Source organism: Vitis riparia, chromosome 1 (genome assembly GCF_004353265.1).
Source record: "Vitis riparia cultivar Riparia Gloire de Montpellier isolate 1030 chromosome 1, EGFV_Vit.rip_1.0, whole genome shotgun sequence".
In the NCBI taxonomy this organism is placed as follows: domain Eukaryota; kingdom Viridiplantae; phylum Streptophyta; class Magnoliopsida; order Vitales; family Vitaceae; genus Vitis; species Vitis riparia.
The window spans coordinates 1,214,054-1,240,355 of NC_048431.1; the positions used below are offsets into that span (position 1 = coordinate 1,214,054).

General features: G+C 36.1%; 1 protein-coding gene and 1 long non-coding RNA gene across 11 annotated transcripts; one reads left to right on the plus strand and one right to left on the minus strand.

Annotated features, from left to right (window-relative positions):
• The first annotated feature begins 6,882 nt into the window (after window positions 1–6,882).
• Window positions 6,883–15,289, plus strand: LOC117922134. 10 transcript variants are annotated; one of them, XR_004652442.1, is made up of 4 exons: window positions 6,993–7,134; window positions 8,701–8,865; window positions 8,958–14,526; window positions 14,610–15,289. It is a non-coding gene; the product is annotated as an uncharacterized LOC117922134 (long non-coding RNA). The 10 variants fall into 10 exon arrangements; XR_004652445.1 differs by having other exon boundaries at window positions 8,958–13,454; window positions 14,428–15,289; XR_004652447.1 differs by having other exon boundaries at window positions 8,958–13,454; window positions 14,434–15,289.
• Window positions 15,290–21,705: 6,416 nt separating this feature from the next.
• LOC117922126 lies at window positions 21,706–23,775 on the minus strand. Its single transcript, XM_034840156.1, has 4 exons — window positions 23,329–23,775; window positions 22,627–22,701; window positions 22,392–22,532; window positions 21,706–22,306 (listed from the first exon to the last, which is right to left on the minus strand). Exons 1-4 carry the CDS (start codon window positions 23,560–23,562, stop codon window positions 21,983–21,985), a joined length of 774 nt encoding a protein of 257 aa, XP_034696047.1. The 5' UTR covers window positions 23,563–23,775; the 3' UTR covers window positions 21,706–21,982.
• Between the last annotated feature and the right edge of the window lie 2,527 nt (window positions 23,776–26,302).

Here is a 26,302-nt window from a genome sequence, read left to right on the forward strand (position 1 = left end):
GGACGATAAAAAAAAAAGATGAATTTTCAAACAATAATAATAATATATGAAGTATAAAAACTTCTGAAATATAGAATCATTTTTCTTTATATATATGAAAATTTTTATTTCCAATACCTTTCAAGATTAAAGTTTTGTTTTTAAACAAAAACAGCCACAATTTTGATATTTTTCTCTTTCCATTATTCACACAAAAAGGCGGTAAAAATGCAGAAGAGGTTGAGAAAACTGTTGTATGAGCATGACAATGGCTACCTCACTTTTCCCCAATCCTTTGTTAAGATGTGGACTCACACATTCTTAATCAATGATTCATGATTAAGCTATTCGAATTATAGACATTTGATTTAATGTTCGTTTTAAGAGTATGGGTCACCTTATGTGTAGAGCCCAATGCAATCACGGGCTTTAGATGATGGGCCTAAAGCCCGTGAGGGCCAATAACTAATGGGTATGGTCCCTAAGGCAGGAGGGTATAAAAGGGTTTCGACTTGTGTCTTTTGACATGACATCACATCCTTTGAAAGAATAGAACCGCTCTCTCTCCCGCTCCCATTGCCTGAGAGAATCAGAGAAAGGTGGTGCCCTCCATCAGCCTTAGAAGATCGATACCTCTTCATCAAAAGCGTCAAAATGGATTCAGGTTGGTTCCTATCAGAAAGATTGATTGATGAATATATTATGTATGTGTGTTTTGGTGTTAATGGAGAAGACAGTAAGAGATCCGACAATGGTATCAGAGCAAGGTTCCATTTTCCCCAAAACCATATTCAAGTTTTCAAAACGGGAATCAAACAGATCCAGGACCCTTTAGTGGATCCTAAAAATAATAATAATAATTTGAACATTGAAGGCGCTGTTCACGCGCCTTGGAGGCACGCTGCAGGCGCCGTTCAGGGCGCTACTCCGGCGTCATTCTTGACGCCGTTCAGGCGCCATTAGGAGCGCCGTTCAGGCACTCTTTGCTGCAGCGTTCAAGCGCCATCTGCAGCGCTGTTGGAGGCGTCGCCAGATCCGCTGCAACGCTGATGGCATTGCGCCAATTTGGTGGTTGTGGAAGTGCTGTCTCCAGGTTCACTCTAGGCGCCGTTATGGCGTCACTGTAGTGCCATTTCAGACGCGTTGGTGCGCGTTTCAGGTGCGTTGGTGCGCGCTTCAGGCGCGCTGGTGCGCGCTTCAGGCGCGCTGGTGCGCGTTTCAGGCGTGCTGGTGCGCACTGGTGGCATGCTGGTGGCGCGCTGGTGGCGCACTGGTGACGCGCTGGTGCGCGTTGGTGTCGCGCGCTTCAGGCCGCGCCGTTGAGGCACGGCTCTCCCGCGCCTTCAAGCACTACTTCCGGCGCTGTCCGCAGCGCCACTGCAGGCACCTCTTCCGGCGCCTCTTCCGGCGCCATTTCCGGCGCCACTTCCAGCGCCTCTTCCGGTGCCGTTCAGGGCGTGCACTTTAGAAGCCGTGCTGTTGGAGGCCAACGCCATGAATGGCGTTTTTTTTTATTTAAAAAAAAAAAAAAAAAAAAAAAAAAAAAAAAAACAACTTTTGGTTGACCAACTAGGCACCTATGGGAATTTTACATTCATTTATGAATTTTGTAGTATTATAAATTTATAGTTTTGATGAATTTTTCATATTCTTTTTCTAGAATTTATTATTTCTTGTTGCGTTTATGTTTAATGCTTCAAATTGAATAGATTATCTATATAATTGTTGCCAAAGTGACTTATATCACATAATTTTATTCATTTTGAAGTATGAAACATGGTATTCTTGTATAAAATAATCGGCCCAAAGGAAGATTATTTTTTATATGATAATAAATAAAGAAATCATAAATATTTGACATATAATGTTTATCTTGCATTCGATATGTTAGTCCAAAGACAAACATATTGTTTTTCGGTTTTATTGTCAATATTTATGAATTAATTTTGTATAAGGATACCAATTACAAGTTAATATTTTTGTCCAAAGACTGAATATTAATGTTTGTGCTAGGTATCTTGCATGATGTTTATTTATTCATGCATGTATGATGCTTATGTGACTAATTGTGAGTTTTATTATTATGGATTCAGCATCTTCTATATCTGCAAATGTTAATAACATTCCTGTGCTTAACGGCACAAATTTCAAGAAATGGAAAGAGCACGTTATAATTGTGCTCGGGTGCATGGATTTAGACTTTGCATTAAGGGAGGATCGCCCTTCAGATCTTACTAGTGCCAGCACTGCTGAGCAAAGGTCTACTATGGAAAAATGGGAGCGATCCAATCGCATGAGTCTAATGATTATGAAGCACTCAATTCCAGAAGCAATAAGGGGTGCAATACCTGAGGAAACTCAAGCCAAGGCATTCTTGGACCAGATAGCAAACCGATTCGCTGCAAACGAAAAGGTTGAGACAAGCACTATTCTTAGTAAGCTTGTCTCCATGCGGTATAAAGGGAAAGAGAATATCAGGGAGTACATTATGGAAATGTCTAATCTTGTGACTAGACTCAAGGCACTAAAGTTAGAGTTGTCGGAAGACATACTCGTGCACTTGGTCTTGATCTCTCTGCCTACACAATTCAGTCCATTCAAAATCAGTTATAATACACAAAAGGAAAAATGGACTTTGAATGAGCTTATTGCTCAATGTGTGCAAGAGGAGGAGAGATTGAAGCAAGAAAAGATAGAAAGTGCTCACTTGGCTTCCACATCTCAGGGATTTGGTACCAACAAGAAAAGAAAGAGGGACAATAAAGGAAAACAAACTGCAGTTTCTGGGACATCAAAGCAAAAAGAGCAAAAGAAACAAGATAAGGAGATCACTTGTTTCTTTTGCAAAAAAGCTGGTCATATGAAGAAGACATGTACCAAATACGCTGCTTGGCGTGAAAAGAAAGGTACACTTCTCAACTTTGTTTGTTCAGAAATTAATTTAGCTGTAGTGCCTACTGACACTTGGTGGATAGATACGGGTGCAACTACTCACATAAGTGTCACTATGCAGGGTTGCCTAAGGAGCCGAATGCCAACTGATGGTGAAAGATACATCTATGTGGGAAATGGCAACAAGGCTGCAGTCAAGGCTATTGGTCTTTTCAGATTACAGTTAGACTCTGGATGTACATTGGATTTGGAAGAGACTTTTGTAGTACCGTCGTTTAGACAGAATTTAATTTCTGTTTCATGTTTGGACAAATTTGGATATTGTTGTTCATTTGGAAATGGAATGGTTAGTCTTTATCTAAATTCAAATATTATTGGTACAGGTAGTCTAACAGACAAACTATATAAATTGAACATAAAGGCCACTAATGGAAATGAAACCTTGCATTCAAGTAATTATGGCATTAAGCGAAAATTAATGAATGAGAATTCATCAATGTTATGGCACAAGCGTTTGGGTCATATTTCAAATCAACGAATACAAAGACTTGTGTCAGATGGAATTCTCCATCCACTTGATTTCTCAGACTTTCAAGTCTGTATAGAGTGCATTAAAGGAAAACAAACAAATATGAAGAAAAAGAATGCCAATAGGTGCAGTGACGTCTTGGAATTGATACATACAGACATTTGTGGTCCATTTCCTACCCCTTCTTGGAATGGACAACAATATTTTATCACTTTCATTGATGATTACTCGCGTTATGGGTATCTTTATTTAATTCATGAAAAGTCTCAGTCATTGGATGTGTTCAAGAATTTCAAAGCTGAAGTTGAGAACCAACTAAGCAAGAAAATAAAAGCCGTCAGATCTGACCGTGGAGGTGAATATTATGGTAGATATGACGGATCCGGAGAACAACGTCCAGGGCCATTCGCCAAATATTTGATGGAGTGTGGTATCGTTCCTCAGTACACCATGCCAGGGACTCCGAGCCAAAATGGTGTAGCAGAGAGGCGAAACCGTACTCTTAAGGATATGGTAAGAAGTATGATTAGTCATTCTACCTTACCAGAATCACTTTGGGGCGAAGCCATTAAAACTGCAGTTTATATTTTGAATAGAGTACCAAGCAAAGCAGTAGCCAAAACCCCATACGAGTTATGGACTAGCAAGAAACCTAGTATTAGGCACTTGCATGTCTGGGGTTGTCCAGCTGAAGCTAGGCCTTACAAGCCAAATGAAAAGAAATTGGACTCCAGAACAGTGAGCTGCTACTTTGTAGGGTATTCTGAAAGGTCAAGAGGTTTCAAATTTTATGATCCCTCAACTAGATCCTTCTTTGAAACGGGCAATGCTAAGTTCATTGAGGATGTTGAGTTAAGTGGGAGAGAGTCATTAAGAAAGGTGGTCTTTGAAGAGGAATCTGTTAATATTCCTATTATTACGACTGGATATGGTCATATTATGTTTAATGACACTATTCAGAATGTACAGTCGATAACAGGGATTCAAGACACACCTGAGATTCCTCCTGCTCAAGTTATGGAACCGATTCAAGTTCATCAAGAGGTAACTCAACAACCTCAAGAACCTCAAGTACAAGTGTCACTAAGGAGATCCACTAGAGAAAGGAGAAGTACAATTTCAGATGATTATGTTGTATATCTCCAAGAACATGAGTTTGACATGGGTCTGGAAGACGATCCAAATTCAATAAGTCAAGTCAAACAAAGTTCTGATTCTGAAAAGTGGATAGAAGCCATGAAAGATGAGATGAAATCAATGAAAGACAATGGTGTTTGGGACCTAGTAGAGTTGCCTAAAGGTGTAAAACCGATTGGTTGTAAATGGATTTTTAAAACCAAGCGGGATTCAAAAGGCAATATTGTTAGGTATAAGGCACGCCTAGTTGCAAAAGGTTTCACTCAAAAGGAAGGCATTGATTATAAGGAGACCTTTTCACCAATTTCATCAAAGGACTCCTTTAGAATCATCATGGCACTTGTAGCTCATTATGATTTAGAGCTACATCAAATGGACGTTAAAACTGCGTTTCTTAATGGCAACATTGATGAAACAATATACATGTTGCAACCGGAGAACTTTGAGTCTAATGATTCAAAGCAACTTGTATGCAAATTAAAAAGGTCCATATATGGTTTAAAGCAAGCATCCCGACAATGGTACCGAAAGTTTGATCAGGTGATTACTTCATTTGGTTTTAAGGAGAACACCGTTGATCAATGCATATACCTCAAGTTCAGTGGGAGCAAATTTATTATCTTGGTGTTATATGTTGATGATATTCTACTTGCAAGTAGTGATGTGGGACTTTTGCATGAAACCAAGCGATTTCTGTCTAGTAAATTTGACATGAAGGATCTTGGTAATGCATCTTTTGTGCTGGGTATACAGATCCATAAGGATCGTTCAAGAGGTATACTTGGGTTATCACAAAAGGCCTACATCGATAAGGTGTTGAGTAGATTTGGCATGAGCAATTGTGCACCAGGAGACACGCCTGTAGCAAAAGGCGATAAGTTTAGTTTGCACCAATGTCCGAAAAATGAACTTGAGAAGAGAGATATGGAGAGATTTCCTTATGCCTCGGTAGTAGGAAGTCTCATGTATGCACAAGTTTGTACGCGTCCGGATATTGCGTACATTGTTGGAATGTTAGGCAGATATTTAAGTAACCCAGGTATGGATCATTGGAAAAAGGCAAAACGGGTTATGCGGTATTTACAAAGAACTAAAGATTACATGCTCACATACCGTAGATCAAGTCACTTAGAGATCGTGGGATATTCGGACTCCGATTTCGCAGGATGTCTTGACAGTAGGAGATCCACTTCAGGCTACATCTTCATGTTAGCTGGAGGAGCAGTTTCATGGAAAAGTGTTAAACAAACACTTATTGCTTCTTCCACCATGGAGGCAGAATTCATAGCCTGCTACGAAGCATCAAACCATGGGATATGGCTGCGGAATTTTGTCACTCAGTTACGAATAGTTGATGGGATTGAGAAACCGTTGAGAATCAACTGTGATAATAAGGCCGCAGAATTATATTCTAAGAACAACCGAAGTTCGTCAAAGTCCAAACACATTGACATCAAGTTCTTGGTTGTGAAAGAAAGAGTTCAGAGTCTTCAAGTATCGATTGAACACATAAGCACAAACTCCATGATTGCGGATCCACTCACTAAGGGTTTGCCACCCAAAGTATATCATGAACACGTCACACATATGGGTGTTGTACACATTGATGATGTGCCAGTATAGTGGGAGTTTGTATTCAAACTTTGTGTTTATTTTCTTGATGTGATATTATGTTGTGTTATCTGTACAGATCTTGATTTTAAAGACTATTGTATTTGAATTCTTTGAATTAAAATGATGACTTTCAAAAGCAGTTTAGCATCAAGTGTTGAAAGTAGAATTTGACTATTTTTTTTTTTAGTCATAAAGTAGGACCAATTGGAAATAGACATATTAAATATCACATTCTATGTAATTTCCATGCTACACATCCATACTTGATCCATATTGCTAATTTTGTTAATATTGTGATCATTGTTGGGTCTAGTTATAATTATAATTAACGAAGGCCGCTTTAATCCTATGTTAACTTAATTAGTAGATCGGATTGTTTAAGGATATCAAGATAGAATAGCAAGATGAGCTCGATAAAGTACCATCATGAACATTGTTTGGTAACATGTGTGGTCCAAGTGGGAGATTGTTAAGATGTGGACTCACACATTCTTAATCAATGATTCATGATTAAGCTATTCGAATTATAGACATTTGATTTAATGTTCGTTTTAAGAGTATGGGTCACCTTATGTGTAGAGCCCAATGCAATCACGGGCTTTAGATGATGGGCCTAAAGCCCGTGAGGGCCAATAACTAATGGGTATGGTCCCTAAGGCAGGAGGGTATAAAAGGGTTTCGACTTGTGTCTTTTGACATGACATCACATCCTTTGAAAGAATAGAACCGCTCTCTCTCCCGCTCCCATTGCCTGAGAGAATCAGAGAAAGGTGGTGCCCTCCATCAGCCTTAGAAGATCGATACCTCTTCATCAAAAGCGTCAAAATGGATTCAGGTTGGTTCCTATCAGAAAGATTGATTGATGAATATATTATGTATGTGTGTTTTGGTGTTAATGGAGAAGACAGTAAGAGATCCGACATCCTTCTCTACAAAAATGGGCTTAGGAACTTGCTGAAGTCAATGTCGGTAAAGATAGTAAGGTGGGTACCTCTCAATTCTGCATTTCACATAGTGGGTCTCCCCAAAATTTCAATATTTTCTGCGGATGAAATTCGTATTAGCGGGTTCTCACTTTGATTACTACTATGATTTGGAATTTTCTGACTGGTCTGGCAATTTTAAAATCTGGGTTTGCATTTTCAGCATCTGGGTCGGTTGAATTTTTGAATATTTCAGTCGTAGCTTTCTGGGTACTTGGTGTAACTGGAAGTCATGTAAGAAGTTAGTAGCTTATTTTAATAATTTTGGATAGGGATTATAGGGACAATCCAACAAATAATGAACTAGGTTATTATTATTATTTCTCTCAGAACTGCAATTTTGAATTTCTTCGCTGTCTCTTTATTTTGCCGGAGGTATTGGGCGAGATCGTAACTCATTCTGGGTTTCTTGAATTCCGTCCATTTTTCTTGATGTATTTAGTTTGTAGACATGAAGAGGGATGGTCTCACAAACAATTATTATTATTATTATTATTATTTCAAATTTGGGATGCAACTTTGCAAGAGGGATCAACAGCCTGTTTGGATTCTGAAGGCTCAATCAAATTCCTAAAGCCGATGATCTTTGATCAATTGTTTCTGTAAAAGAGGTACCGCCATGGGTTCTCGAGGAAGTTCATTACGAACTTCTGTGCTCTTATGAACTCTTATTTCTCATATAGGTGTGTTTTTATCAATTTGAGGAAATGGTGTTTGATATTTTTGCTCTGCCTCCTTGTTGCTTAATGATCAAAGAGAGTATGATTAGAGTTTGCATATGACTTCATTTTATTCTCTCGGATATAATAAATAGGAAAACTGGAATCTAAGAAAGTCCACTAAGGACTTTCGGTTTGTGATGTTTGGTAAGGCTATTGATTTTCTGCAGCTTTATGCTGCTTCATTATTCGGTTTCCCTCATGTACTCTAAATGAAAATTTTGTCTAGATAAGTGAAAGCACTCCATAGATAATTTTGAAGAAAAAGTTTACTTGGATAAATGCACTATGCTGAGAATGACCCTTGTGTAAGAAAGCTTGCTTGAATGGAGCTTTTGTGAGTAAAAATCCAATGTGTAAGAAGTCTTATTGTTTTTCCTTTAAAACCATGGTGTAGTATTACTTTCTTTATCTTGTCCATGTCTTAAAATGTATGGTTTCAATAAGATGTTCATAAACATCCCCACTCTAATTTTTTTGTGAAACTATTCAATTCTTGGTTTGTTTTTCTCAATTCATTCTTCTATATTAATTTGTGTATGTTTTTCCATCAGCGTTGTATTGTCAGTAAGGGTAGAAATGTGTTACAATTTCAAAGAGTAGAAATATTCCATAATGTCCTCAAGACAAATCCTAGTTATCGGTTTTTTTCCCAATATTCATAGCAATATTTATGGTACTTTGCTTTCTTTTGTAATCTTCTGAAGTAAATTTGGGTTTTAGTTACTAATACTAACAAGTGGTACTTTTTCTTTATTGATGTTTGACTTTGTTTGCATATTGATTTGATAGTTTTGAACTTTTGTAAGGGTTATCTATGCATTTTTATGATTGAATCTACTTGCAGAATTTTTATGATGTCTTGGTTCTGCTGATCATGTGAGCATGAGTTGCCATTGCAAGTGGGCATCAGACGGAGCTGTTTAGGATGGGGCATACTCATTTTCTTGTGACTGGAGATGTTTACTGGAGAGATTACGTTGATTCGACTCATTATCCTGTATTTTATCAGGTTTCTTATCTCTTATAATTGCAATCCAATGGCTACTTTCTTAAAGTTATCTCCTTAATTCATCACAATGGAAAAAAATTTCGTCTATGCAGGGGGAAGGAGTTTGTCTTTTTTCCTGGGGGGAGGTGTCTGGTACAGATGCCACATGTTATGCAGCTGATGATTGTGTTGTGGGTTATGCCACTATTTGCAAAATTTAGGTGAAAGCATGTGTCAAGAGAAAGCAAACCTAATAATATCAGATGATGCCATGGTGACAAATATGGTTTGGGAATTATTCATCGAGTTGAATAATTTTGGATCTAGGAATAAATCAGTATAAGTTAGTGAAAAAAAAAGTACAAATATATTGGGAAAATCAGTTCATGTTAGAAAAAGAAAATGCAATGTTTTACATTCTGGAGTTAAATCAATAGAATTCATAATAGTTATGGAGTATTGATATCCAAGATATTTGTGAGAATAATCACAAATCACCTAAATAGGTATGACAAAACTGGGTTTGGTACAGTGAATAAAAATGTGTCTTTATGGTTATTATTTTCTTCGAATTTATGAAATACCATGTTGGGGTTTTTATTTTCTGAATCACCTTTAGATAAATTTGTCAAATTTTTCAGTGATATCAAAATGCACTTGATTGGTACATATTTCCTATTCTCCAGGCTGTTATTTGAACTTGAGATATATTTTCAAGTATACTTTATAATTTTGTTATTTTTATGTGATCATGCATTTATTTCCCGTTTTCTTTAAGCACTTTAAATGAACTACTTTTCTGGAGAGTTTGCTCCTTTTTTCCACCTGTTTGATCCTTTACTAGTCCTTTTGTCAAAGGGTTATTTTACCTTTTGCAAACCATGAAGAAGAATTAATTTACTTAAGAAAGTAAAGTGAGTTTTATTTTGTTTGGTGAAATGTCTAACTTTTGTGTACTGCAAAAAGCAAAACTCAGTGCTTGATGAATTCTAATTCTAGTAGGAGCAATATTGATAGTTAAAAAACAGAAGTATAAAAATGGAAAGAATAGTAATTTGCTGTTGTGTAGGTGATGCCAATTGACCTTTTGCTAGCTGCGATATCTGGAACACTTTTCCAATGATTGGGGTTTTTAGAAACATTATTATTATTATTATTATTATTATTTTATCAGAAACCTAATAGATCTTTTCTATTAACTAAAAAGATCAAGAAGGACAAGACATCCTTCCACAATGTAGAATTTAGATCAAGACAAGGGAATGGATTCCTTTACCCATACCCATATGGTTGAACAAATGAGATAGATTACAAAAAGTGAAACAACATTTGGAACAAAAATTAGATAAGATTCAAGGAGGCACATAATCTCCAATAAAAGATACCAGTTGCTTATGTCTGACACTGTTTTAGATTGTTAGGTACCAACTCCATTAGATATGCAAAAGAATGAGTTTTATGTGCTTATGTAACTATTTTCCAGGACCTGTTGTGGGAGATTTGCTTCATAAGTATGATTTATGATGTAAGGATGCTCAAGGGCACATGTTTTGTGGATTATATTATGGCCAGCATTTTTGGCTTGATTGCTGAAGAAAAATTCATAAATACTTTAGCATACAAAATCCTACAAATAAATCTACACATGTACAGAAATGTTTTCTACTTGTTGCATGAATAATTTAGATCTCTCTAGATTTAGGGAGTTTCTGTTTCTAGAACCCATGTTCATGATAAAGAATGACATGCGAGATCTTGTCTGCATCCATAGGTCATAGTTCGGTAGCAACACTTGCTGTTCAAAAATCTTCCTCCCTATTGTGAACAATGTGTTAAGTTTAATGATTGGCCTATACATGTTTTGGTATGGATTGTTATGGTTTAACCTAACAAACAAGAGATTCTTGTGTGAAAGGAGTGCTGTGCTCCCTAATATGATGGTAAAGCTATGGTTGATTCCTGGAAAGTCTGAGGGAAAGAAAATAAGGAGAAAAATAGGAAGAAAGAAAAAGGTAAGAAAAAATTATAAATTTTTTCTTATTTTTGATTGTCTATGGAAAAAAAAAAGGAAAAGAAAATTAAATTCCTTGAGTGATGCACTTTCCCAAACTTTCCTTACCGTCTTTCAAGTAAAAGGAGGAAAATCTTTTGCCATTCCTTCCCCCTTCCTTGCCTTTTTCCATAGTATCCAAACATAAGAAAATTACTATCCTTGACTTTTTTTTTCTGTGCTTAGCACTTTTTCAAGAACTAAACATAGGCTAAAAATACCTTCTTTCACTTTAACCTCAAGGAACAGTTACAATATATTGCTGTAATAAGCACTATAGACATGGGTGCTCTAGTGTTGTGTATATACATAAGCATTGGATTTTTTTTTTTTATAGACAATAATCATTAAACTTGTTATTCACTTGCATGAGAGAAGTACACATTTGGAAGGATTTGTAGTACCTTTTTTTTTTATTACCTTTCTCACCTTTGCTGAAAATAACAACTTTGGTATAAAGAAAAGAGTCTTGTGGAATAATATAATAAAATTTTCTTTGCTAGGGGGTGTGCTAATATGTGGGCTATTTTAGAGCTATCTAAAACAACATATACATCTCTTTACTTTTGGGAGGTTATTCATAATCATATTTTATATTTACCTCAATCTCATGATAATGGAAACTTTGTGATAGATTTTTCAGATTTTGATTTTTTTTTTTGACATATGAGAGCTGAATCAAGAGATGACTAATTGTAATTTTAGGGGTAGTATATTTTATAATTTGCCTTCATGGTGGGTTAATGAGTTTTGTTTTATGATGGTAAATAGTTATGCAGTCACATTTAGTATTTTCAAATCTATGTTTATAACTTGAAATTGTTTTGCTAGTAAATTATCGTTGTGGAGTTATTGCATTTGTATTTTTCTTTTTAATACTAGTGCATATAATTCTGCATCCAATCTCCAATAATTTGTCCAGGGAAATGGCTAGAAGTTTTGGGTTGTGTGGTGGCAAAGCAAGAAATATGAAAGAAGATTGGTAAATCAAATAATATTGCTTGAGCTTATGCTAGATATTTGGCTTTTCTGACTGTTAAGCTGTCAGTTAACCTAAAGTTTAAGTTGTTTGATAATGGACCAAAAATGTATATTATGCCAATTTTCACTTGGTGTAAAACTCTAACATCCCACCTCATGGTCCTTGTTTGGGTTATTAGGCTTTCATGTGCGCTTAATAAAAAAGGGAAATTAGACATCAGTGAGGTTCAAATCTAACTCCATGTTAAGCTTCCAATTATCCTAAAAGCTTTTGCTTGGGCTTTAACTCAAGTATAAATTGCCATGATATACATGGTTAGCATATAATCTACCAATTTAAACTTTTAGGTTAATTGGTAGTTTAACATGGTACTGGAACCTTGTTTTATGGGAGGTCATGAGTTTGAAACTCATTGCTTGCTTATTTCCCCAATGTGTTGAGCCCACTTATGATCCCAAATAAGGTTGCTCTCTCTACCTGTGAAGTGGAATGTTAGGTTACAGCCCAAATAAGCTTCCTTGAGATGTAGTGTTAGGGTTGTAGCCCAAATAAGACTAATATACATTGTTGGTAGACTATTTAATAGTGCTGCCCATGAGGTGGGTTGTACCCAAATAAGCTTGATAGACATTGTTGACTTACTACCTCATAGGGCTGCCTGATTGTGGCCTAAATGAGCTTCACTACCTAACAACTTAAACTTTTAGTTATTTGTTTTCTCCTCCTTGTATGTATGCCTAATGTGTTTTGATTAATCATTTTGAAAATTGAAATACCTTAGAAAAATAAATGGTGGTCAAAATTGACATTCTTCCTAACATGTAGTGCACCTGAATGGACTTTTTATTTGCAATTTTCCAAGGACCAGCTTTTAAGTTCAAGCTATTCTCAAAGATATCAATTGTGTATTTTTAAAGCAAATAATATTATTATCTTCTTTGGAGGCCCAAATATTTTTGAAATGTTACATAGGTTTCCACAGCAGCTGTTTTGTAGGTTTACATTTTTAAGTATTAGTAAAGCAAAATCCTTGAGAGAAATTTTCTTTTCACTTCTGTCATCAAAAGGTTTATTTTGATGAATTCATTAACTAGGTTCCTAGACATAGCCACTCAGAACTTATTCATTTGAACTGAGTTTTTTGTCCTTGTGCAGTGTCCACCTTGCTACAAAGACATGAGTTTTCGGATTAATATATAATTCACTGAAATAATTTATGTGAACTTGTCAGAGGGATTGCTTGGGATCTTGTTGAGGAGGTATGTTTTCTGATTTTTTGAATTTTGCTCTGGAGCTGTAAATTTTGTTCAGTGGACAGTGTTCTCCCAATGATTTTTGTAGTTTGTTTTGCAGAGTTTCTTTTAATCAATTTTGAATAGGTTATTGAGGGCATGTTTGGGTATTGCTCTATTTTCTCGTTTAGCTATTGATGCGAGGTTAGCTTCCCATATTCCCTGTATTGATAAATTTGCAGCGGCTCATGCTGTGGAGATCTGGAAGCTAATTGTGGATCACTTCTGTTCTTTCCATTCTGGTCATTTTATTTGTTTAAGGCCATATATGATCACTTTTAATTTCGTAAGTGACATCATATTTTCAACTCTTCACTTTAGTTTGTGGTGATGATATCCTTTTCTGTAAATTCACCATTCTAGAAGATGTTGTGCCAACATGTACTGTAGACACAAAAGAAATTCAAACATGTTCTGACTGCTGATGTTAAAAGGTGAAAAGCTAGAAGTGAATTGTCGGCAACAAGTCATCTGTTCTAGGCCTAAATAAACTGATGGATGCATACATGAAAGTTATGTGAATTCTGTAGTATAATTGTAAGCTTCTCCAATCTTGGTTACTCACCAAGAACTAATTCTCTTTTCTCAAACTGGTTTGTGTCTATGACATCACTTTTTGTCTGTGAGAAAGTGAGGAGGTTGTAAGAAAATCTCTTTAAATTGAAAGAGGTTAAATGGCAATTTCTGTTGTTGAACTGGCTAGCTAGCCAAGGGTGTACAAAAATATATTTTGATGGGTAACTTTATTTATTTATTTATTTTTTGGTGTCCTACTGGGACTTGAACATGGAACCTCCCACATCCCCATTCCAAGCAATTGGCACCTGAGTCAAGCCTCAAGGGCAAAGGGTGTACGAGAATGTTCAATATTGTTACCATTTTTTTCCTTGTGAGAGGTTACTTGTTGCCTTCATTAAAGATTGCTCTTGCCAACACTTTTTAGGGTATCTGATGTTCGATTGCAGAAGGCCAATATTATCCATTTTTCCCTGTGGGTTGAAACTAAGTTTGTTTGGAAGTTCTTCTGAACTAGTAATACATATTTTATTGCCAAGTCTGATTGATAGACTAGTTCACCGAGAAGAACAGAATGACGAGCCACTATTATAGGATTGCATATAGGTCTATGGAATGTGCATTTGCAGAAAATAAATGAGCTATAGATATTTTATATGAAAGGAAATTTCATTGAATTGATGCTTTTGTGTTGGAAAATCAGAAAAAAAAAAAAAAACATCATTTCTAATCAATTATTGCAGCTGCAGTGGAATGCAAAAGAATGAGTTCAAAGCAGGCTGAATGATGTTCTTTGATGAGTGTCTCTGGTTCATGGGATCCCCTTCTGCAACTTATGTCATGTAAATTTCTTTTCCTTTCCTTCTTTGATAAAAAATTATAAGGATTTACGTTTTTCTCTTGTACACATTGTTTTAATTGACAGAAGTTCACACCATCTGCTGGTACCTAGTGTGAACCCTTGTACGCATCAAGGCCAGCCCCAAAACCCCAGTTTAATATTTGACATGTGAATCGGGAGCCAGCTCTAACAATCCAAGAACTCTAGTAACATATCTTTTTTTGAAAAAGTTGTATCCATTTGGTCAACGTGTGATTCTAAAGCAGTAAAGACTACCATCACAATTTTCCTTTCTAATGTTTCCACAGATTTTTCTGATGATTCTATTTGCAGAGACCTTAATGGTTGAAATTGGGAATTTAAACACTTGGCCAAACTCAATGGATGAAGATCTTCGCTGATCCTATGATTTATTACTCAAATGCCCGGTCAGTAAGCTCTGTAACGATAATCCATCATACCTGTGTGATAATAAATCATCATAGCCATATTTTTCAGGTCATACATTTCTTTCCTTTCATTTTTGTTCTCGTTATTTTATTTCCCTTTGCTAAATGGAAGTCAGGGATAAACGATAGATGTTAAGGCTCATCCATCTTTTTTTTTGTCCATTCTGGCCTGGGTTTGGGCCAGGCATTGAGGTCTGCCTCAAGATCTGTGCATTATTGGTTGATTGTAAATTATGCAGCTAGGAACAGTGTTGAAGAAACAGAATAATTGGAAACTGGGTTTTATAATAAACTAGTTTATCTCTTTTATCTTTATGCTTCTGCATCCTGCTGCTTTAGATTATGTCTCAGATCCTATGCCACGTAGTGTGTACATACTGAGTGTTTTATGCAATTGGGCTTTGATTCTGATCTTAATTCCTGCATTAGTTTGTACTTGTTTGTTTGTTACTTTTATGCTATTATTCTGTACCTTGATAATTCTACTTATATCATATACTTGGTCCGGTTTGGGTTGGGTCGGATGGTGCTAGACCAGATCCCACCTTGAAACCCCATCCTGAACTTGATGTTCTGGGGTTTAGGCAAAGGTTCTAACCCAATCAAGAAGACAAGCTTAAGATATGAGTACGAAGATTCAGATTTACCAAGTGAGAGACAATATTTAAGATAGATTCAGCAACTAGGAGTATGACCCAGTAAGTAGTTAAGACCATCCCAAACCAAGAGAGAACACCAGGTGGGTTGCTATAGGCCATCATAAATTTTCCCAATAAATGAAGCAAGGCTCAGAAAACTGAAGTTTGGATAATTAAAAAAAAACCGGTCAGAAGAGGCCAAATCTAAAGATGGGAATTTCAATTAATGTAAAAACTGGAGAGGTGGGAGTTTGAAGTTCTCATTTCCCTAATCAATCCTCAGAATTTTTCAAGAAGTCTCATTCTTGTTCATCTGAAAGAGCCACAAGTCAACAGCTAAGGGAAAATTATCCTTTCATCCAGAGTATTTTCACTCTTGTTTGGCTGTCAAGTATCTTGAAGTCCTATATAAACATTCAGCTTGGAGTATGGGACAATGATAGAATCATGATTTGGGGAGCATGAGGGAAAATGAGTAGAAAATATGAGTTTATTATAATCATTTGTGTTTTTATTGCATCATAAAAACAAAGAGAAAATGGGAAAAAGAAAAAAAAAAAAAAAAAAAAAGAGAGAGAGAGATAGAAATAGAGCATCCGTCATGATCATGATTAGATACTGTGGATAGCAGGGGGTAGAAATTAAAGATGCTATCAGGGCTAGTGGTAGTAGAGCAGGGCAGAGTAGGGTTAGGCACAGTGAGTAGGGTCAAAGGAAGGATAGGAACGAAGACCAATGGTCAAAGGGTTGGACAATGATAGGGGTCTGGAATATCTGATGTTGGGTCCATTCCCTCCAGTACACTAGAAGAGTGACTTGGATGTCCCTCTGCTTCTTTTATATTCAATACAAAACAAACCCCCCTGCTGGGACCAACCCACCTCACTGACCTCACCTCGCTCTTTCTCTCTCTCTCAGTCTTCATTGCATTATCATCATCATCACAATGTCTACCATGTCTATTGTGTCTATGCAGCAGTGGTAGTAGTTGTTGTGTTGAAAGGAGGTAACCACTGTACTACCCCCCAACAAAGTTACATCAATACCCCAACAATACCACCCACACAGGTGTCTCTAGAGCTGTACTCCTCCACCCCTCCTTTCTCATTCATTTTCAAGCTACCCTTTTCACACTTTTGATTTGCACCCTTGACATCACCTCTAGGAAATAGAAATTCTTGATTAAGGGCAGGCTGAAAGATGAAAGATAAAAGATGATGAGGATGGAAAAAGAGAAATAGCTTTTGCAAAGGCACAATGGTCAAAAGGAGGGGACACAAGAAGCCGCCAAGTCAGAGAGAGAGAGAGAGAGAGAGTGGGTTGGGGGTTGTATCATACTATCTTGTATGCCAATGGTAATGCCAATGGCAATGACAAAGGGCTGCAGCTTACAAAAAGGCTGACAGATGTCAGAGTATGATAGGGATGGGTGATATATGTAATTAGATGGGACTAAGCCAAGCTCTCTCTCTTTCTCTTTCTCTATCTCTATCTCTCTCTCTCATATATTTAAATATATATATATATATATATTAGATGGGTGTCTCCCAAGTCCCATCCCACTCCCAACCACTCAGATTCTGCAGGCTTGACGGAGCTCTGCTTTTTGTTGCTTTTTGCAAACATATCAATCATTGGGAACTTGAACAAACCTTGATGCCTGTCTTTTTACCAATCCCCATTTATGTTCCTCTTAATTTCTCTCCCCACCTAACCAACTCTCTTACTGCCCCCCCACCTCCATACAGATTACATAATTACATTACTTCTCTCTCTCTATGTGCCCATACAATCAATTTAACCTTAGTCTAACTCTCCTTCCTTCATGGTTCTCTAAACCTCACTTACATTTAGTGTTTTATTACTGTAATTTCTTGTCCTTCATGATTTCTCATGACATTGCACTTGGAGCATATACAAAACTCCCTGCCCTTCAAAAATTTCCCCATTTACTTTTCTTAGTAGTGCTTCTTGATTTCGTACTTGTTTGCAGGGTAAAAGGATTCTAACATGCACCCACCTAGACCACTATTCTGAATTCGCTATCTCTTGTTTTTATTGTCTAACCCACTAACACCATGATATTTTTTGAATTATATAGGGTAACTGTAGTCTGTAGCCTATAACCATAATATCAATTGCTTTTTATCACACTTCAAATTATTTTAGGGAAAATTTTAAGACGTATGATTAAATCTAGATCAATGAATGAAGGTATAAAGAAATAAGACAGCTACAAAGTAACAAGAACTTTTTGGCCACGTGGTTGTTCTTGATTGGACATCACTAGCACCATAGCAAGATCCTTATCCTAGCTTTTGAGTTTATGCATGTTACTGAGATATGGAAAAACGTTTATGCCAACACCCCACTGAGGAAGAATGGGCCAGCACTGTTTGTACCAACACCCAACTAAGGAACACGAAGCCTAAAGTTAGGTTTGAAAAAGCACTACTTTTGGACCTTTTTTCTAAAGAAGAATCTTCAATGATTGTACAGAGGCTGCTTGCTTAAAGAACAACATCTTTAGGAACCAAAGGCTTTATGATTCGGATGGCACATTCAAATCTAAACCCACACCTTGAACCAACTTGATGAAAAATTTTGTGGAAGAAAATTAGGTTTTAGGCTTGAATTTGCTCTTGATTTCACTTTTAATGGATTAAAACCAATGCTGTTCCTTGAAGACATGGTCAAAATTTTATGCTGCTCTGGTGGCTCCTACAATAATTGAGAGAGGCACAGTAGAGGCTGAAGGGCTATAGTAGCAGAGAATTTTAGTATGATGAGGAGTTGAACAAAGTACATACATAACATCTATGGAAAGAAAAAAAAGAACCAAGTACAAATCTATCATGGATGATAAAAGGGTTTTATGCTATGCTCTTTATGGGTTTTTTCCAACTCCTTTCCAACTCTAATAATATTCTTCGCATTCTAATCACATTCTTCCTCTCTCTGTCATATTTTTACTTCAAATATAGTACTGAAAGTAGCTGTATCGTGTGGCTAAGAAATAGTCTGAAAATTGAGAATCTAACAACAATGGGGAGTGGAATGGTTTCATAGATAGGGGCACAATTCAAATAGCTACTAATTTGATGGGTGTTTGGAGTTATTGGAACACCATTGCCCAAGTTTGGATCTTGTTGCAGATTCATCTTTTCTCCTCCCATATGTCATGTGTGTGTGAGACATTGTGTACTCTGTATCCTTTTAACCCTGGCACGTGATCTAGACTTTTTGACTCATTTGTTACTTGTGAGTTGTGATTTATGCTATGGTACTTTGAATGGGCTTGGCCGTTGATTTCAAATTGTCCTAGTTTCTTTTGGGTCACCCATTTTTATCCTTCTTATCCATACTGCTACTATCTTAGGAAAATACCACATGTATCATACTAAATTCAAAATCCAAAAGAAGAAATAAGACTCAAGTTGTAACAATTTGTTCTCTTCGGTTTAGATATCATTTGTTTTAAGTCTAACGGGTTCTTGAGGTTTTAAAATACATCTACATAATTAAGAGAATTCACATTAGAACAAAACAATCTAACATTTCTTATGACATTATAGAAAGACCTCTTTTAGTTAAATGTTAATGAAAATTGGTGCAAACCCTAATGAGTAGGTGTTGCAATATGAGCTCTTGGGAATTAGGACATGTTTGGCAGACAAGGTTGGAGAATTCAAGAACAGATGCCAGAGCCAGTATAAGCTATATGAACCAAAACCCACCTCCCCTGCCACCTAGAGAGCTGTGAAATCATCTCTTGTTGTTGGGATTTAGAGGTCAGAGTACCCAAATTGCATTATTGCTCACTTGGGTCTACAGTAATGCCTTTGGATTTTCTCTTGCTTTTCATGTTTGATAGGCTAATGTTGTCTTTCCAAACAAATTTCTTGAAGTACTTCTTATAACTTGCTTTTGCTAATTTATTTTTAAAAAGGCTTTTGAGGGTCATTTTTGAGAAATTTCAACATAAAGAAAGAGTGATTATTTTGAAAAGAAATACCCTCCTATTTTTTTCCTCAAATATTAAAAAAGAAAAGAAAAGAAAAATGAATATTCCCCTGTTCATAAGTAGGGCCCTTTTTGGGCAGGGGTTTGACCTAAAGAAATGGCATGGAGAGAGACAAAAACACATCACGTGAGCACCAACTTGCTTCATCATTTCTTCCACCACCTCCCCATGTTTTGATTTGAATTCTCCATCCCTCATAAAAATTTATCAATTAGAAGAAAACTATCAATTTTAAAAATTTAGTTCTTTTAAACGTGGAGTCAAACCTAACCATGATATATGGGAATTGAATTTTTATAGTTAGAAAGTGAGTAAATAAAGATAGAAATTTAAAAGCTTTTCATTCATTCAAATTCTGTCCAAGATTGTGATTGGAGGAAGGAGAGAGCCCCTTTTTCAGGAGCTGACGGAATCATAATAAACCAACAACATCTAATCAATCACATTATGATTCCCACCACAACTTTTTTAGATTTCCTCGAAATTATTCCACCTTGGAAGGCGAGGTCCTGGTTTCTCTCTCTTTCTCTCTCATTTTCTGTTTCTTTCACCCTTTCTTTCCTTCTTTCTTTCTTTCTTTCTTTCAAGATGATGTCTTATAAAACCCTATATATATTTATATAAATTTTTGATACCTTGGAATGCTCATCGAAGCCCATAATATGCTCTCTGCAAAATCCTGCATGGGAAAATTCGTGGAGCCCATGTTTCTAGTTCAAGCCCATTGGGCCCTGTCCTTCCTGTTCGTTTCTTTTCCTTTTTTTTTTCAAAAAAAAATTCTTAATTTTAATGATTAAATAAGAATGATGAAAAATAATGATGCTGCCAGCTTACTACTTTGTTTTTACTAGGCGTTTGGATGTGAAAAGACACTTGTGCCCCTCACCGACAATGCTTGGTTACCGTGCAGTAAATTAGCTACTTCACGTTGTTCTAAATGCAAATTATTAGTCTACAAATTGTTAGGACTTTAATTAATGGGCCTGGTTGGGGAGGGTTCCTGGACAAAACTGGAATTTTCTTTTTCAAAAGAAAATATTTATATCCAGGCGTCTTTCCAAAATATAAATAATACTTTGAAAAATATATTTTTTAAATTTAATTATTGCCCTATTTTAATAATTATAAAAAAATGGTAGAAAATGATAACATTATTCCAAATGGCTTAAATAAAGATTTAGTGGAAAACGAAAGACAAGCATTGTATTGGAGGTCGCATTAAGATAATTATGTGTACGTGTATAAATTAAAGAGAAGGGGGCATGCAGAGATGACACGTGGCAGAGCCCCAGAGATGCATAGAAAGGGAAAGAGATAGAGGGCATGTGAACCGGTCTGACTGCACCAGGGGAGGTGGGGGGCCCAGTGGGTCTAAAGGTGGTCCCTACTCACATGCTCTATAAGATATGCACCACTCACCATGTGGCTTCTTTCGAAGCCCTCTGCGTGTTCTCCTCTCACACGCGTCACCTCCCTTCTTCTTCCACCTCCTCAGTCCTCCCCACTTTCACTCCTATATTTTTTTTTTTTTACAGTAACACTTGAAATTTGTTGTATCATTCGAGGATGAACAAATTAAATTTTTTTTTTTTTGTAAAATTGCATGGAGCGAGAGAAATAATGCCTCCTAAAAGTTAGAAGTTTTACTAGCAACTTCCAACTGTATTGGAGCAAAAATTTAAAAAGAATTTAAGAGTGCAGAAAATAAATTTATAATGAATAATTAAAATCATAATTATTTTATTTATTGTGCAATATTCTTGGTACGCAAAGATTTTCCTTAAAAAATTATATAGAAGGGAATAAAAAATATCGGGCGAAACTAACGAGAAAATCAGAGGGCGACTTATCCAGAAAGCATATTTCAGAGGCACAAAATTATTTCTAAATGAAAAAGAAAATAAATGTACGGGGGACAATAGCCTCCACTCTGGCCTCTTGTCTCTTGACACTTAAACCACCGTACGAATCACCAGGAGTCGCTCTCGCTATCATGCGCCATATGTTACCCTCACTATATATACATATATATTAGGCAATGTAGACAATATAAGAAATCAAGCTGAAACTAAATTAAAAATAACACCTACTATATATTATATTATATATACGTGCAAGTTCCATTACATACAAACAAAATTGGCAGATTCAGAGAGACTAATTAGCCTTCAAATACAGTCTCTCTGCACCGCCGGCGGTCAGTAACGGAAATGCCATTTCAAGAAACAAAATACTACTCGCTCCGCCGTCACATTAAGCTAAGATTAATTTAAGCCACCACCAATCTTAATATATAAATAACAACCTCTAGTTAATTTTTTTTTTTTTTTTTTGGTGAATTATGGTCTAAGAAAGAGGAGACCTATGAGGAGCACCCTTCCTTCTGCTGCTCAAGGAGAGAAAATTGCCGGGGAGAAAACCGGTTGATTTCTTCTTCTTCCTCACCACCGCCTCGGGATCTCGTGAAATTCCTGAATTGCCCGAGGTCTCGTTGGAGGAGCAGGACGAGGCCTTGAACTGTAACGGGTCCTCCAGGATGGAGTTCGGGGTAATTTGGCCCTCCTCGTCCTCCATTCGTAGGCCTTCGAATTGGGAGTAGGCGAAATCGGATTCGTCAAACCTGTATATAATGCTCGACAAATCTTCCCCTTGGTACACCATATAATCAACCTACATTTATTCATTGGGCAAATGAGTCATTTCCTTGGACTTTGTCACAAAATTTATAACATAAAAAAAATTGTGATAAAGAGACCTTGCATGAAATGGAACAGAAGCGGAATGGCTCCTGGAGAATCCTGTCACAAGTGAAGCAAATATTGGCAGAGCCTTTACAAGACCTGGACTGTGGCCTCTGGTTCAAGAATATAACTTTGGCACTGTTTATAGTATAAGGCTGCCAAACAAGGCACAATATCATCACTAATTAATTAATGAATTAATTAAAATTAGCTCAAAATTCCCAAAAATAAATAAATAAATAAAATTACCTGAATATAAGAACAGTTAATGAGCTTCTCAAGGTCATCCAATCTGACCACATCATGGTACACATATCTCCTCACCTGTCACATGGGAGGAAAAACAAAATTTTGAAATATTACCACAGTTGAATTCGATTTAACTACCACTCTCTAGTTTGAAATTTAGATGAAAATGAAAGCAAACGAACCTAACCAAACTTTCAATCATGTTGGTATCAATAAATGAGCATTAAGAAAAGAGGAATTTATGAAACTAGGTCAAACTTTCACTTTCTCTGAAAGCTACTAGTGAGGAGGCTTTGCAGGGAGAATGGATAAAAAGAAATGTTCCAGATATAGGAAAGAAATCAAATCTAAAAAGTGAGATTCAAGGAAGAAATAATGAACCCTTTATAGAACACACCATTCATTAATGGGAAAAATATATGTATATATATAAAAATCTTTGGAATTAAGAATCAAGGAATGTTTCCTTGCAGCTCGGGAAAATTTCGAAGTTTAACATCTCAATTGGTACGAATCTAGGAAATAGGTTTTGATGATTTGCGAGAAGGTCCAAGAAAAAAATCACGAGAAACAAACGGAGATTTTCCGGGAAACTGAGAGAAAAGAAAACATCAAACGTGAGGTAGCCAAACAGAATTACCTTCATAGAGAGAAAAAAAATGAAAGGAAAAGTATAAGTGGATATAGAATTTGAAGCCAAACCTGGAGGAGAGGATGAGAGCGATGAGAAGGAAGACAGTGAGGGCAGATGCTTTGACAACACTCCAAGCAAAAAACGTTCTTCTCGTTCTTCCTACGATTCTCGTGGACCCCACAACCAGCAAAGAATGTCTCGGCCATTAGACCGTCCAGCCATGCAGGCTTCATTACCATATCTCCACCACCACCACCTCCGCCGCCTCCTCCCCCTCCGCCAGACGATGATTCTCTCACCATCTTTTTTGCTCTCTCTTGTTCTCCAAAGACTCTTTAACCCTTTACTCCCTTTTTTCTACCAGGTCTGATACAAGCTGAAGTAAGAGTGTAAAAGCGAGAGAGAGAGAGAGAGAGAGGGAGAGAGAGGAGGAGCAGCACTTAGCTGGAGTATTTATCACTACTCAGTAATGGTGGTAGTGCGAGGAGGAGTAGAAGTGTATTAGCTTTCATGTGCTTTTGTGAAAACCCTAACTAATACCCCTCTCCTCCTTTATTTATACTGTCTTTTCCAGTATTTTCGTTTTTTTAGAAAAATGGACTACCCCTCAAATAAATTTTCATCCTCCTTTCATTTCTATTAACAATACTCAATGGAAAATATTTTTAAAAAGTAAAAGCTTTGAAAGCAATTTAAAATTATTCTATTTGATTTGGGTTTTAACGAAAATATAGAAATAATCATTTATCAAATATTTTTAAGCATGTAAATAATTTTAAAAATAGTAAAAATTACTTTTAAAATTTTACTTCGAAATCCTTTTTATGTTAGAACTTAGAAAACGTTTTTAAAAACTCTCTCTAAATTATTTTAAATAATTACAACTTTATGTTTGAACTAATTCCTTATAAAAATATCATACATTTATGTGCAATATCAAAAAATTTAAAATATTCTCTATTTATCAATTATTATTCAAAATATTCTAAAAATGATTGAGAATATTTAAAATAAAATTATTTTATATTTTTTGAATTAAATATTTTTTAAGCTGATATTTGGGATGTTTTCAAATGGGGCTAAATAATTTACTACTATTTATTTAATTTGTATTTAAATTAAAATTTTGAAAAATAAAATAAAAATGGAAGGGAAAAGAGGAGATATTGCTGCTGGGTGGAGGTGTTTATGGCGGGAAGCAACCCCACCAATGGTGTACCTTTTCTGCAAATACAAATCCTTTTCCAGACAGTGATTAGAGCACCCCCCTTTATTATACCTACACTTCCCTGTTTCTATTGTATTTACCAAAGTGCCCTCCCACCGTCTTTCCTTTTCACCTCCGGGCGAATAAATTTTTTACTCTTTCACTCCCGTTAAATGTGAGGGAGTGCCTCAGTTTTTTACTGGTGAACATTTATTTATTGTTTTTATTGTTATGATTTGTCTCTTTTAGGGCTAGTGATAGCCCCTCCTCGGTTAGAAAGCTGTGATATGACAAAAATGTCCTTTATTTTTGTATATTAGGGTTTTTTTTAATTTTAAAATTCTTTTATTCTCATCGAGTGGCTAAAATAATTATATTTCGTGTGTTGAATGACTCAAACCACCGTATTGTTGTCTTGCTGTCGTGTAATTTTGGGACGTGTGTCCTTTAATTTCCCAGAATACCCTAATGTTTATCTACACTCGTTATTTTACGAGTCTCGTTAAACTTAAATTCGCGGCCCAGACCAGGTTGGGCTTAAATGTATATCATCCAGGCCCAATCCAAAAACTTAACAGCCCTAGCTTTCAGGCCTCAGGCCCACGCCCACCCTTTGTGTTATACTAGGCCGCCTCACCAGGCCCATGGCGGGCCTTCATAGGGCCGCAACCTGGCCACTTGGATTGGGATTGTAATTAAGTCAAGCCCAATCCATGCGGTTGGGCCTTGCACCCATTCGATAAAAATGGCCCACTCGATATCCAACTTGAGTTGCTTAATTTGAACTCAATTTGATCTCGTTTTCCCAAATCAATCGAAGTAAAATTCCGATTGGGTTGTATTTAGGGGTGACAGAGTTTGATATGATTCGCCAACATGATATGAACTCAACGCATTTTTTTACGGGTTTGAGTTAAACATAAATGAGTTTTTGTCAAATTCATGTCCACGTGCATAACTCATTTAATAAATATACAACTTTTTAGTCAACTTGCACAATACAAATTTGACCTATTTAATAAGTTCCCTATTAACCTGATTATATTTTAAAACTATTTAACTCATTTTAAAATTAATTAATTGATTAAATCATAAACATATTTAATTGAGACATTAATCATATAAATATATAAAAGACCTAACTCAACTTGATTATTAAATATGAGAATTTAATTACTAAATAGGTTAAATAGGTGATACTACTTATTATTTATTTATAATTATGTAATATTTAAGTTTATGTTTTTTGACACGATTATTATTCGTGTCAGGTTTTAATTGAGTTAATTAGTTGAATACTTGAACTTTAACATAACATGAATACAACTCACTAAAGAGAATTGCCACCCCTTGTGTTGAGCCCATTTGCAATATTTTTTTTTACCAAAATATAAATAAAATAACTAATAATTCAATATTTCAAAACAATAGTAAAAGGAAAAAAAAAATCAAATCGAATTTTAGACCAACTTTTTCAAATTACAATGCAAATGAAACATTAGGACACAATGATGAGTCTACAAAGGAGATTTCACTCAAGCCAAGTCTAACGCATGGTGCATGGCAAGTGTTGCTTTTGAAGCTCATAATATCATCCCCAAATGATTTCAAAAATGATCGCTCACCCAAATATAAAAAACACTTTGAAAAAACAAACAATAAAAAAAGAGAGAAATTTATTGATTACTTTCCATGGCATCACGAAGCTTTTCAACAATGGCAAAAGGGTATCAAGAAAAGGCATAAATCATAAGCCCCCCTTTTCAAAAACATCCAAAGAGAAAGAGGTAAAAGTGAGACATGGGCCTCTTGCCCATAATAATATAGGCCCACAA

Coding starts and splice junctions, on each gene's coding strand:
- LOC117922126 (XM_034840156.1), bottom strand. CDS start 23,562: ATGGTGAGAGAATCATCGTCTGGCGGAGGGGGAGGAGGCGGCGGAGGT. Junction 22,533..22,626: donor TTAACTGTTCTTATATTCAG/GTAATTTTATTT, acceptor CTTGTTTGGCAG/CCTTATACTATAAACAGTGC. Junction 22,307..22,391: donor TCTGTTCCATTTCATGCAAG/GTCTCTTTATCA, acceptor GAATAAATGTAG/GTTGATTATATGGTGTACCA.